Source organism: Montipora foliosa, chromosome 8, assembly GCF_036669935.1.
Source record: "Montipora foliosa isolate CH-2021 chromosome 8, ASM3666993v2, whole genome shotgun sequence".
NCBI classification, from domain to species: Eukaryota; Metazoa; Cnidaria; class Anthozoa; order Scleractinia; family Acroporidae; genus Montipora; species Montipora foliosa.
The window spans coordinates 15,566,900-15,581,475 of NC_090876.1; the positions used below are offsets into that span (position 1 = coordinate 15,566,900).

At 37.4% G+C, this 14,576-nt stretch overlaps 2 protein-coding genes across 3 annotated transcripts in view; both read left to right on the forward strand.

The window, feature by feature from the left end:
* LOC137968129 (uncharacterized) overlaps positions 1–14,576 on the forward strand; it is a 197,285-nt gene that overhangs the window by 148,015 nt on the left and 34,694 nt on the right. The gene's annotated exons all lie outside the window — the stretch shown is intronic.
* LOC138012732 (peptidyl-prolyl cis-trans isomerase G-like) overlaps positions 1–14,576 on the forward strand; it is a 40,862-nt gene that overhangs the window by 21,797 nt on the left and 4,489 nt on the right. The window contains exons 4-10 of one of the 2 annotated variants that reach the window (XM_068859605.1): positions 1,681–1,725; positions 5,023–5,110; positions 6,394–6,423; positions 7,307–7,452; positions 8,272–8,539; positions 12,083–12,235; positions 13,875–13,938. In XM_068859605.1, coding sequence (XP_068715706.1) covers positions 1,681–1,725; positions 5,023–5,110; positions 6,394–6,423; positions 7,307–7,452; positions 8,272–8,539; positions 12,083–12,235; positions 13,875–13,938 — 794 coding nt within the window. The remainder of the gene's footprint in view (positions 1–1,680; positions 1,726–5,022; positions 5,111–6,393; positions 6,424–7,306; positions 7,453–8,271; positions 8,540–12,082; positions 12,236–13,874; positions 13,939–14,576) is intronic. The other variant, XM_068859606.1, reaches the window with a different exon arrangement.

The following is a 14,576-nucleotide window of genomic DNA, read 5'->3' on the forward strand; positions in this document are numbered from 1 at the left end:
TTTGCTTTCTAGCAATAGGCTTTACGCCTATGGAATCCGAGGAATACCATATACTGTAATTGGTTTGAAAACTACTTGCACCAGCATACACAGTATGTTAAAATTGGAGACATTAGATCAAGTACAGAATCAATAGTTTCAAGGTTCTACCTTAGGGCCTAGAGCTGTTATTTCTGCTTTATGTTAATGTACAACAACTAGATATGGTCAATCATCATTTCAGTTCTCAGCATCAAAAATCTGGGAGTCAGTTTCTATCAGCCTTAAAAAATTACCTTATAATTCCTTTAAAAAACAATACAAGCAGCTTCTCTTACACAAAATAATTGTAATTTTTTATCAGTGCAATAATTTATTACTTATTTTTCTGTAATGTAAGCACGTCTGTATATTCATGTAATAATTACTAGATGTAATCAGACATAATTATTTTAAAACAGTGTGTGTATGTTAATGATTGAAACAATTAGATATGTTTATTATTTAATGTTAATTTTTGTTTAATGCCGCATTTATCTTTAATAATTATGGTGGTAGCCAGCTCAAAAGCCAATGGCTACCACGCACCTATCTTTTTGAAATTTTTTTTTGCTTTTATGTATTATATTTATTCTCTAGTAAGTGCTAATATAGTATTAACTATCTTATATAAATAGTGCATAATAAAATTGAATTGAAATGGAATTGATTAACATTAATTTGTTGTTTCCCTGAGGATTGAGACAAAATTTTCCATAAGTTCATGTATTGTTTTTAAACGGATATGTAGTTACATGTACATTTGTATGTAAACAAAAAATGGTACTGTGACAATCATCTTGTACTATACAGAATTAAGGAATTATTAATTTATTATTTATGTGGCTACAATTACAGTACTTACTGTATGATGTCTCGGAAGTTATCAAAAAGAATCATTGTTGTCCAAGTTTAAGAACTTTCAAAACAAAGTCATCACTTGTACATATAAATTTTAAATTCTGGAATTCCCAGTATTACTACATGTAACTACTACGGTGGCCTCATGGTTAGTGCGCTTGACTCCCGATCGAGTGGTTCGGGTTCGGCCCCTGACCGGGGACATTGTGTTGTGTTCTTGGGCAAGACACTTTACTCTCACAGTGCCTCTCTCCACCCAGGTTCAAAAAGGGGTATCAGCGAATTTTAATGCCAGGGGTAACCCTGTGCTGGACTGGCATCCCATCCAGGGGTGTGTCGAAATACTCCTAGTTGCTTCATGCTACAGAAACCGGATAAGCTCCGGCCTAATGGGCCATTTGGCTCGTCATCAGACTTTACCTTTACCACTACATGTAACTAATTGATTGATTAATTAATTAGATTTTGACGTGATGTCATAATAGCAGTGTTGGTGTCCCAAATTAAAATGAAGAAAGAGGAGAATCTTAATGGTGTATTCTTTGATTGACCTTATTCTGGAATGGGAATATAATATTATGGAATAGAAGTTAGAAATCCTTTGTTTTTACGGAGACACCTGCTAAAATACTATTTTAAACATGTCTTTATTATCCTTGTTGCTTCAAAACTCCAGACATACCAGTATTGCATTAAATCATTTTTATTTTGTTTTGGTAAGAAAACATGGTAATTGATCACCCAAGTACAGTAAAAACCATCTGTAAACACCTACATGTATTTTCAATAATTCTGTTACAGGTAATGGAACTGGCGGTGAGTCTATTTATGGAGGATCATTTAATGGTCAGTACAAGAAAATCTCATGGTCATATTATTACAATGTACATAATTTATGTGTTGAGAATATTATTATTTAATGGTGACCTATTATGTTTAATACTAATACATTTAATATTAACATAATAATATTACATGTATATAATGTGATTATTACAGTGCTAATGAATTTGTTTTTTCACAAATCCCCTTCTCTTCTTCAGTACATCTTATGCGAGGATCTGTACTGTACATCTAACTTATTGTCCTGTTAATTTATTATTATAATATGTCATCTTGGCTCTGCACCCATGCAGTCAAATGTACATGTACCTAATAACAGCTTTGGTGGCAATTTTCTCTATACTTGTTGTCACACAACAAACTAAATTTTGAACTTTTGAATAAAGTACTGACTACACGTACCTCCATCTTTGGTTTCAATACCAGTAATATTTAACCATTATTCTACGAAGGTGCACTGGATATAAAGTGATAGATAACCAACAATGCTGGTAGCGCCGAGTTGGTTATAATTATTTTATATCCAGCAAGACCATACCCTGGATTCCAGAGGTTATTTTCTCGCTATGAAAAGAGCGACAAAAGAGAGAGTCGCGAAGCGGCGAGAAAAACCTCTGGTACAGGCTGTTAACCCTTCTAACATGCCGCCCCAATCAACGTTGCGCTTTCCACTACCAGAGTCAATTTTTGACCCTGGAGATTTCATTAGCTTTCATTGGTCGATCAACAAACCGTTTTTATAAGGATTGCCATTGGTTAATGTCACTGTTCCTTGGTATTAACATAGTTAGCTTTTAACGCATAACGTAAGGCGCAATAGAACGAGACAACAGACGTATTGGCGTTTTTGAGGGAACACTGCCTTGCGACTGGTTAGCCTATGCGACTTCCGGATTGCGTGACATAGAACAACCTCACTTATCTCCCCAGCACTACGAGCTGATTGGTAAACAGCACGTGCAGGATCGGACAATAATATTGGTTAGCGAGCAATGTACAAAGGCAAACGAGCCAACAAGCTTGGGGGAAGTCGCTGCGCAGACTTAACCGCACCTCGCAGGAGTGATCCAATTTTTTTTTTTTTTTTTTTTAAGGCAAGGCGATAAACCCAACCCATCTCCAAAGGGAGGGAGGGAGGGAGGGGAAAAAAAATTTAACAAATGCCAACAGCTAGTTGGTTTACTATAGAAGACAAACTGCCAAGTGAACCTTGGACGGCTAACTGAGGCTTTTATAGCTAGACTCTGTCTATTAAAGTAGCCAGTTGTACAGCTTCTACTATGAGCAGGTAGGTATTACACTTGCTCTTTAACATTTATGAATGAGGCCTTAACAGATTTGGCCAATGCAGGTGTTCGTTATAAACTGAGATCTAGGAAGAAAGTCTGTATGTCCTCATTTTATTTACAACAAGACCATTGATTTTATGACCTTGGACGACCGACTACAAAGAACATGAAGGTAACTAACGCGACATGAATAGCCCCTTTTAGTATGGTCACGTTCCATTAACCGTGTTTTACTGATGGGGCAGTAAAATCTCATTTAAGTCGAGGGGGACCATCAAATCGGTTTTTCACTGGTGTACACAAGAAGACTATGAACGTGACAGTAGCGATCGTGACAAGATAATCACAAATTCATGGCGGGCAGATTGAGGTTAATTTGTCTCTAATGCTTGATGAATGTTTGCTGTTGGGTGGCCTTAAAGGGGCGTAATCGAACAAGCACGCTTTGATTTTGTTTGGGAATTTGGCGAAGGTACTGGTGTGAGCTTCTGACATCTTTACACCTCAATGCCTCGAGTCATATTGAAACTGCTCCACGGACTCCACGTAAAGTTCTTTAAATTTTTTCAGTTCTAATTCCAGAACTTGAATGCAATTTTCTTACTTCTCCAATTCACGTTTGCATTTTTAACAAATAATGGTTGCGTGAAACACTTCGACAAAAAGCTCAGAAACGATGTATTGCACAGACTTGAGAACTGGTGAGGTGATTTATGAATTTGTCTCCTACAACATTCCAAGTTGTTGGCTTATTTCATTGAACAGTTTCGATTTTATTGTTTTTGTTACATGACAGTGACAACGATCTATTCACTCGACCGTGAGAATTTCGCAGTAGAGTGACCGGTAAACATTGCACAAATATTTTTATCACGTGGATAAAACCGGTTTGCCCAAGTGTCTAAAACAAGCTCTTACTCTGGAAGTCAATCAAGTTGGTTTGCATGGAAGTGAGGTTTTTAACGGCCTGTACCAGAGGTTTTTCTCGTCGCTTCGCGACTCTCTTTTTTGTCGCTCTTTTCATAGCGAGAAAATAACTTCTGGAATCCAGGGTAGCAAGACCAAGTACATGTAGAATAATTATTTTATTGAAACTTCCAGGATTAACAACTCTTTCATGATTATATTCCGGTCCAAAAGGGCATTTGTCTGCCATTTTTTCCTGAGAGCTGCAAAAATGTACAGAAGGTATATGAACTGATTATAGCCTGTGTTCGGCAAGCCAATGAAAATGCTGGAAATATCCGTAGTTCAGTTTTTAATAAATAAAAATTATACAGACTGTAATAATATTAATTAAGTGCCTTCAAGTGCCACTACGACGAAAATTTTTGGTTTTCTTTTCGAATATTTTCAACGTCAGTTAAGTCAATATGTTCAAAATAGGACAATGCATTTAAATTTGGAACGATAGAAGCGAGATAAGTCGGGAAATAGCCAGCCAAACACCGCAAAAAATCTGTCCGCCATTACTCGGACGGCATTGGAGAAGCCTGCGATATTTTGTAAGCGGTCTTCACGCAAGACTTGGTTCGTGACGTCATACGCGCATCGCTTCGTGGGCGTTTGACAAAGCGAACACGGCGATCAAGGAGTAATGTATATAATATCAGCAAGAAGCAACTCGGCGATCTTTCACATCTCATAGACGGCATGGGAAATTAGCCGCGTTTATTTTGAGCGTTGCCCATATGACGTCAGACCCCAAGCGATCCAGCTAGACCCAACCCTTTTCCTTGTTCACGGTCATTTTTGCCGTTCGAGTAATGGCGGACAGCGAAAACCGAAAAACTACGTTACAATAATCATACTTTCTGTGGGAATTTTGAGATAAAAATTGTGATGATATCTATTTAGTACTTCTATTTTCAAAATCTAGAGAAAAAAGGGCATGCAAAATTTTCATCGTAGTGGCACTTTCAGTACTTGTTCAAGAATTCACAAAGGTAATCTAGGGGTAACTTGCCCGTAAACTTATGAATCTGATACTTTTATCATCTGATTCTCACAGATGAAGGTTTTGAAATTGATCATGAGCAGCCGATGTTGTTATCAATGGCAAATAGAGGTCCCAACACCAATGGATCTCAGTTTTTCATGTAAGTTTTTAATACTGTAGTTTTTGTAATGTGAAAATACTGTACATGAAACTATTGTTAACCCTTTTTGATAGGCCTGAGGGGGGGGGGGGGCCATTGACGAGTAAAAATAGAATTGTCTGGCAGAAGAGTAAAATCAAAGGGTTCATGGGTACATCATACAGTAATTTTGAGTGAACCTGGACCCTTTAAGGCCCCAGGGGTCCCCCGTTGACAAGTAAATTTTTTTTCATCGTCTAGCGTTAGATAGAGTTAAGCCTTTTGAGTGGCCACTGGGAGTAAAAGGGTTAAAAGCTGAGGCATATTTAAATCTTGTCTTGACAAAAAATGGCGAAAACATTACTGCGGATGAGGTACATGTAAAAAAAAAGGCTCTTTTGCCTGTTGTGTCTTTCTCTTACAGTGCAACGCGCCTTGCTGTGGCCACCTAACAAAGTTTTTTACAATTAAATTGTATGCCAATTAGGATGTGTGAATTTGATTGACAGTCACGCCTCCTTGCAAAGTTCACACGGTTGTAAGTTGAACACCGTTGCATGGGTTGTTGAGTATACGTATTTACACGTAATTGTCAAATGTGTTGGGTGGCCACGGTAAGGCGCATTGCACTGTAAATGTTGAATTTGCTATTTTTGCAGTTACAAATTATCAACGCTTGTTACTGTAAAATACTTGTACATGTAATTGCAGGAATTTTGTCTTTGTAGACAAAATCGTTGCAACATTTGTGATACATGTATTTGCTACCTGTATATTTGCAGTGCGTTGAGGGCCACTTTCCTCTTTGTGACTATGTTTTTTTTTTTAGACAATTACATTGTAAAATTATTCTTGTGATATTTGTGACTCTTGTTTTTTGCAGCTTGTCCAGGGGCCCTTGGCCTTTTCTTTCTTTCTTTTTTGTTAAAATTAATTGCTTTTTGCGGAACATAATTTTGCAAATCGATCTTGCCCACATGCAATTTTGTCCCCCAGACAAAATCCTTGTGACATTTGTCATAATTATTTTGCTATATTTGTGGCTTTCCAAGAAGTAGTAAGACTTGTGTTTTACTGAGACTTACATGACTTTTGTATGTACAGACGTAAAGCTATCATCATCATCACTATTACAGTGATTGTACGTCATGACTGTATGTATCTTGGATCGATCACTCTAATTTGTTAACCTGTTTTTGAACTGGTTACAATATCAAATTTACATGTTGAAAAGCTTAATACTCAGGTCTCTTAAATTAAGGCACTGTCTTAACTCTAGTGATACTTATTTCGTTGTTTTACAGAACAACTCAACCTGCTCCTCATCTGAATGGGTAAGCTACATGTAAATACAGCAAAACATCGTTGCGGTTTTGCCACCGTGATCATTATTGTTATTATTAGCTGTCATTATATTTTATAGTATCGTCATCGTAAATTTATTATTATCATAATAATATGATAATTGATTATGTCATTGTCCTTGTTGTGATTGTGATAAAGAATTCATTTTATCCCAATAGCAGAGATAGTAATTTTATTCAAGTTTGTTTCAAAAGAATTTATTGTAAATGAAAGCCCATCTGAAATACAATGTACTTCATAAAAATAAAGAGGAAATACTGATGCAGCAGGCGTTCAGGTTAGGATTAGTTTTGGTTATTAAACATGGATATCAATTGAATTATTATACAAAAGCAAATAATGAAAAGAACTGTGTTGGGTTGAGCATGTTCGTCGTTGCAGTGTAGTGGTGAAGACACAGGACTATAGATTTGGAGGGTCAGAAACCCTGTTACTGTAACTGGCAGGTCTAAAACACAGGTCATGTCACTGTGCTACAAACACGTAAAGAACACCATTAGTGTCTTCTAGGCCTAATTACTGTACAAAATGTTGCTTCAGGTCTAGGGGAAACTTTTTATGTTGCTCCTCACCAGTGGAGCAGGAACTTCTAGTCTTGACCCGTGGAATGTGACCTGTGTTTTAGACCCTAGCATGACTAGGGGTGCTTTAGGTGTGAATGGTTTAATAACGTCTACATGTACTTGTAGGTCCATTAAAAAACTAGCTGCGTTTACAATAATATTGTATGTCACCTTTAACAACATCTAGGTCCACTCAAAATTTAATTTTAATTTAATACATATCATGTAACGATACCATTACAGGTCTCCATTACCGCTCTACTCACAGCTGTACTTTACCACTTTGCAGAATCCATGTGGTTTTTGGTCATGTCTTACAAGGTCAGGAGGTGGTATCACAAATTGAAAACCAAAGTGTCGATGATAAGAGCAGACCTCTCAATGACGTAAAGATTGGAAATTGTGGTGAACTTATTCCTAAAACAAAGGCCAAAGGTACAAGGCATTAGTGCTTTATTATCACATGGTTTAACTTCAATAATAGTGACCTTTAAATTTGAGTAGCAGAATAACGATGACCGCGGACATGATTTAAACTGGGAGTTAGGGCGCAATTTGATCAGAGGAAGAGTTTTTTTCAAATTTCTTTGCTTTGAAGACTAAATAGTTTATTTGAGTAAAACATTGCAGCCAAAGGGTTGAATTGCGTTATACACTAAATACAAGAGTAGACACCACAGGTAGTAGGGTCTGTTGGTTTTAAAATTAACATCATAAGTTCGAGAACGTCTTACATTATACTTAGACTTATACAAAGGTGGTAATAGCTTATGTAAACGATGAGAGATACCCCATCTATTGAGTTAAAGAGTGACTAGCTTAGATGATGGTGATGCTGCTCTAATGAGTCTAAATTTATGGATAAAAGAGCGTCTGAGTAAGTTTGATTTGGACAAATTATTGCTAAGGCCCTCTTTTGAAAGAAATGTAATTTTGAACTGCGGCTTTTTGACGAAAGAACTGAGTGATCCTATCACTTAGCTATGAAGCCACACACTTCGGAGCTGAACAATTTGCTGGATGCGTGTTTTCCCTGGAAAGGATTAATTAATGAAAGAAATGTAATTTTGAAGAGCGGGTTGTCGACAAAAAAGAACTGACTGATCTTTGCACTGACTGGACAATTTAAGCAAAATTTACGTACCTTTCATTCATCAGTATATTTTGAATTTTGATCTTGCCAACTTTTGAATTGGCAATTATCATTCATTATCATTAATTTTGCATTGATTGTGTTATTTTGTATCATTCTAGCAGCAGAAAAGAAAGCTGAAAAGAAGAAAGCCAAAAGAAAGCACGACTCTGATGCCAGTTCAAGTTCTGATTCCAGCTCAAGCACGGATACAGAATCAGGGAGTTCGTCCTCTTCTTCGTCTTCTGATGAATCCGTGAAAAAGAAACAATCTAGGAAGAAAAAGAAGATGAAAAGACAAAAACAGAGAGAGATTGTGAAGAAGATGAAGAAGAAGAAGAAGGAGAAAAAGAAAGCAAAGAAGAAAAAAAAGACAGACATCAATAACAGGCAAGTCATTTGGCAGAAGTGGGTTTAAAGTTTTGACTCCAGTCGAGTATTTATTTGAAATCTACAGTTAAGTTAAACATTCCTTAAAATATTCTCATAATACTCGCACTTTACCTGGGCATAATTATCAATTAGACCCGTAGCCCGTGCGGGCTGAGGGTCAATAGCCTATGAGGCGAAGCCGGATGGGCTATTGACTAGTGGCCATTGAGGGCGAAGTGTCTAGTTATTTTAGTATCACCAAACTAGTTGGATAGAAAAGGAAATAATCAAGTTAGCAAATGCAAGTTGTAGTAATATTTGTTTGGGAACAAAACGAAAGAAAGCGTCATGCCTTTTGCTACTCGAGGACTATTAGTGAGGACTATTACTAATAGTCCTCTAGTAGCGTATCCAATCAAAATGCAGGATTTTCATTAGTCCACTAGTTGGGTGATACCAAAAACAGTTAGAACTGCATTTGTGCATCTCATCTCCCAGTTTCTTCCTCCGCATCATTTTCTTAATCCCTCCAATGAAATACTGTTACAACGCCTCTCATTTCTAGCTAACATCTAATTGAGCATTTAATCTATCTACAATCCGGGCTCTTTAAGTTGTACAGTACAGTACTACTCAGAAATACGTTAACCGAAAAACGCGCACAAAACGCGTATATTTAGACGCGTATGTGCGTATAACCATACGCGTATCCGCGCATAAATATACGCGTGTTGTATTCCCTGTCACGACTACCTCTTTGTTGCGAGTCAAATGACTACTGCTATGTCCTGTTGTTAACATCATTAACTTGAAACGAGGTCCTTATATATGTAGGTATGAGATCATCAAATTATAGGTTGGTCTTTAAGGAGAGGGGAAAACTGAGTACCCAGGGGAAAACCTCTCAACCCACGTATCACTCCAAGTGCGGGAATCGAACCCGGGCCACATTGGTATGAGGCGAATGCTCTCACCATTGCACCATCCTTGATCCATTTTATAAATATTGCCAACTCGAGTGGCACATCAATGCATCCGTTAGGGCCGATTTACACGGTACGATTTTGGTCGCATGCGACAACGGCTTACGACAGGCCCACGACATGATTTACGATCGTTGTGTACGTCAGAAAAAATGTCATAGCATTTTAAAACATGTTTTACAACGCTGCGACAATGTTAAGTCATGTCGTAAGCCTGTCGTGAGCTGGTCGCATGCGACAAAATCGTATCGTGTAAATCGGCCCTTAATTTAGTTCAAAAGAAAGACCAACATTTGACCGCACTGAAGTTGATGACGAAGCATTTTTAATGCTGTCATTAACACGCTGAAGTGTGGAAATATAGATCACAACATTAGTAACTTCATAAGATCAGAACCGTGATCTTGCCTGGCTAAACATTCTGTACGAGAACTTCCTGCTAGAAGCCGGTCCTCAAAACCGGTCAACAGAAAAATGCTCCCTTTCGAAGGGGGTGATGTCACACCTATTTTCGGTAATTTCATGCCACGCAAAATGGTCATAAAATGGAACGCAAATTCGCAGTAACCACTTTAAACTGTTGGACAACGCAAAAGGAATACAACAAAGCCAAAGCGACTCGTGTGCGTAGATACAAAACAGGACAAGACTAAAACGCTTGATTAACTCCAGATATCCTGAACACCCCTGACTACCATGACATGACCTTTTTGAGCGTAAGCACCCAAGGTTAATTTATCTCTTGATCTCTCTCTTTTTGGCACTCCAATGAAAAGCTGTTAGGCGTTAAGATAGACAAACACTTGAACAGGGATAATCTTGCTGATTTCCTTATTGATAAATTAAATTCTAGAATTTGTTGCTTAAAAGAGCTAAAACATATCTTAATCATCGGCTAAGAAATCTGTTATATATGTATGTGTAATCAAATGGCGACGAGTTAAATTAGGAAATAATTTCACGCGCGTTTTGTCAAAATTCTGATAATTTCTCTCGCCTAAAGGCTCGGAAAATTATGAGAATTTTGACAAAACGCTAGTGAAATTATTTCCTAATTTCACGAGAAAACCATTTGATTACCTTTTAATGTCGTGGGTGACAAATTACGCTCACAACCGTAATTGTAAAATCGCTCGAGTACTTTATCCAACTGCTCGGGAAGAATCATCTCCAGGTTTTTCTCAAGGCTATTTTCGTCACACCACTTCTCAAAAACTCTCACCCAGTTAATTGTGCTCTTTCACGTATTTAAATTTTCTGCCGCTTCTTTTAATTTCGTAACTTTGTCAATGGTCACTGTCTTAAATCTAGACACCATCTTGGCTCTGATCGAGATACAAGAGATGTTACCATGGCAATTTTGTAATTTCACATGTGAAATTATAAATTAACGCTGAAATTTCGCGCCTAAATTAAGGAGTAATTTGTCACCCATGATATTAAAGGCATTAATTCGGCCTTTATTTGAATATTGTTGCACAGTGTGGGAAACACCAAAAATGAAAATTTACTGCGATTATTAAGAGTCCAAAAGCATTGTGCCAGGCTAATGTTAGATGCTAGGTTTTCTGATAATTCTGTTGAACGTTTTAGTAAGCTTGGCTGGTTACCTATTGATGACATCATACGAATGAGAAAGGTTTTTTTAATGCACAAGATTGTTAATGGCTCTTGCCATAAGTACTTTAAATAAAGATTATATTTCCTATGTTAGTGATAAGCATAGACACAGTACAAGGGCGTCAACAAATAACAATTTTTTCATACCCCTTTTTCGTACCAATTCTGGTCTACGCAGTTTTTATGCAAGTGCCAACCGACTATGGAACGCATTAGATTATAGCACTAGAAGCATGACAACCCTAAGGAATTTTAAAAAGTACATTAGTAAAAAATACTTAGTAGTTCCAAGTTCGATCTTTTTACTATTCATAGAACCTTTTAACAATTTTAGTTTAGTTTAGGAATACTTTGTGAATATTTCATTTTTGTCAGTACTATTATTAAAGGACCGCAATGTAAACTACTAAATTATCAGTACTTCTGTCATCCAATAAAGTTGTTGTTGTTGTTGTTGTTGTTGTTGTTGTTGTTGTTGTTGTTGTTGTTGTTATTATTATTATTATTATTATTATTCTAAGGTACCTGCTGATATGGGTGTAAAAAAAGCAAATAAAGCATGGGAGTTTTTAGCTTTTACCATTAAAATTTTTATTTTTTAAGACGTTATATTAACTGCAATCACCCACTGAAATTTTAAACTTTTGATTTTATGAAATGAGCCTGACCAGTCAGTTTTGATTAGCTATCAACAGTGGACCATGAAATAAGAAAAATGTAAATTAAGGTACAAAACAGGATGCTCAAATTTGGCAAGTATAGCCGGGTGTTGTGCATTTTATTAGGTTAAATAATTAATTTATATGATAAACATAGGAGCTCCTTGAGAACTCCCAAGAGGTTTCCCATTGACAAGTAAAATCTGTAAGTGCCACTTTGCGGAGGGAGTGTTAAAGGGGACAAAAAGTGCTTCTTAAAATTGTTTAAATAACGTATTGCATGGTGTTTCTGCTTTTAGCCCTGAAGATGACAAACCAGGGAAGAGTTCTACAACGTTTAGTACAGTGACCGCAGACGAGATCCCTGATGTTCCTAACAACTCTTTCTTGTTCAGAAGAAGTCGCACCCCTTCACCTGTAAGGGAAAAGAGGCTTCAAGATGCAAAGGATAGGTTAGTTGACCCTTGATTAGTGTAATTTGGTGGGCTATTCGCAGGTGCCATGCAGTCTTCATTGCACAAACTGACTTTGGGCACGTTCTTGGCATTTACCCGACATATGATTTCGGTTATTATGAGTGTGGCACACGCATTCGAGAACTTGTGTCCATAGCTCAAAACAACCTTGGTTATCACATTTTAGGTTGTGATGAAACATCAACGATTAACTCCATCAACATGAAAGAATCATGAACATAAGCTTGGATATAAACTCTACTTTAACTGCCAAAGGTTGTACATTTAATTTCCAGCCTCCGGAGAGTTTTTTCGTCTGGGCCTATTACAATGGTTATGGTCAACTTGTGAATGGATTCAAAGGAATTTCTGGCTCTTCAAATTAGCCTTTAATACTTAATTCTGTCGTTATTCAGTACTACACGGTCAACTTATACGTTCAGTTGCTGCCATGAAAGGAGATCTAAAATACCCATAGCCCTTGTCTGACCTTGTACAGCTGTAGCCCAGTCAGCAGAGCAACAGGGATACAATACAATACAATACTTAAGCAATAGAGGATGTTTTCCGTGTTTCCATAGCCTCATCTAAACAGGAAGGGGAGTTGGGAGAATTCGAGACAGTTATGCAAACCTGAGATGCAGGCGAGAATTTGCATAACTGTAGAGAATCCTCCCAACTCCCCCGAGTGTTTAGATGAGGCTATGGAAACACGGTAAAAAGTCCTCTATTGCTTTTATAAAATATTTCTAAAAGATAATTCCACAAATGAAGGAAAATGCTGTTTTTTTTTTTACTTCTTGATTGAAACCGATTTTCTTGACACACGCTCATATTTCCTACCAACCAATCAAAACGCGCGTCTGACAATACATAACCAATCAAAATTTGCGTGATGTCACAGCCGTGTTCCATACTCTCATCTAAACACAGCTATTGACCAATGAGAGTGCACGTACTATCCTAATTATTTTATAAAATACAATAGATGGTTTTCACCTGACGTCACAACAGCCATGTTGGTGTACAAAACAATAGAGGAAAAAGTCTTTTGGGAATTTGACTCTATTATAATGCAAAACATGTGCCATAATTTGCTATTGTTTTGTACATAAACATGGCCGTCTCATCACGTGATTGAAAACCATCTATGCAATACATGTTTAATTGAATCCTGAATGAAACTCCACAACGAATGAAACACAATGACACACAACGAAACAACGGAACATAACAACAACGACAACAACGACTGTTAAGAATCCCGACTGGCCGGAGGCAAACCAGTTGGCTATTTACAAGTGCAGCTGGGAAGTTGAACTAGGGACTACCAGGATCAAATTCAACGAGTGGTCAGAGCGGGTCTTGAACCCGGGATCTCCGGATCTCAAGGCAAGCGCCCTAATTTTAAGGGATCTAATGTGAAGGTCAAATGTTCAATTCTTACCCTGGTGAGAGGGGTTTTTTCTGTCATATTGTGCAGACCCATTTAATTTTCTTGACATGCACTAATTCACAGATGGATTTCGTTCAATATCTAGCACTACAAGTAACCCTTTAATGGTCAAGTCTTACGTTTACAACAGGATTAACAAAATCATCGTAGATTCACGCAACATTATTTTTTTGTTTCAAGAAAGAGCAAGTCACCTCCAGGATACAAAGCCAAACCTAATGACTTTTCACCAAGAAAGGATCGAGTATGTACATTTAAATTGAATCTTATCATTCATAATAATTGTTTCTCTGTTTCTGATTGTCTGAGATCCACTGAAAAATAATTAGCCACTGTAGCCAACGAAACGACTGATCGTTTTCTTATTTCCAGTCAATGGGTTTTGTCTAGCTCCCAGCTACAATGAAGCTTGAGAGCTAAATTGGTAGAGCGCTGCAAAGGTATCGCTGTGGTCGTGAGTTCGAGTCCCGCTCAAGTCTGAATTCTTCAAACTTTCCTTTCGTTACTGCTCATGTAATGTCTATAACTGATATGATTTACCGTCTTAACTCGAGTCTCTCTGAAGTTCAAATGTATGGCTTTTATATATTAACTCTTGTCACGTTTCAATTTTGTAAACAACAGTCCATGTTAACTGCTGAGACCTCTTGAAAACTGGAATAATTAACCGAGTAAAGCAGTGATATATTTGACTTTCATTTGATAATTATGATGTAGGTTGCAAAGTCGTTACAGGACGTTACTGGGAGCAGGGCTGGCGCAGTGGTGTGAGCACTCGGCTGCCACCAATGTGGTCGGGGTTCAATTCCCAGGCTTGGAGTCAAATGTGGGTCGACTTTGTTAGTTCTCTACTCTTCTCCGAGAGACTTTTCTCTACATACT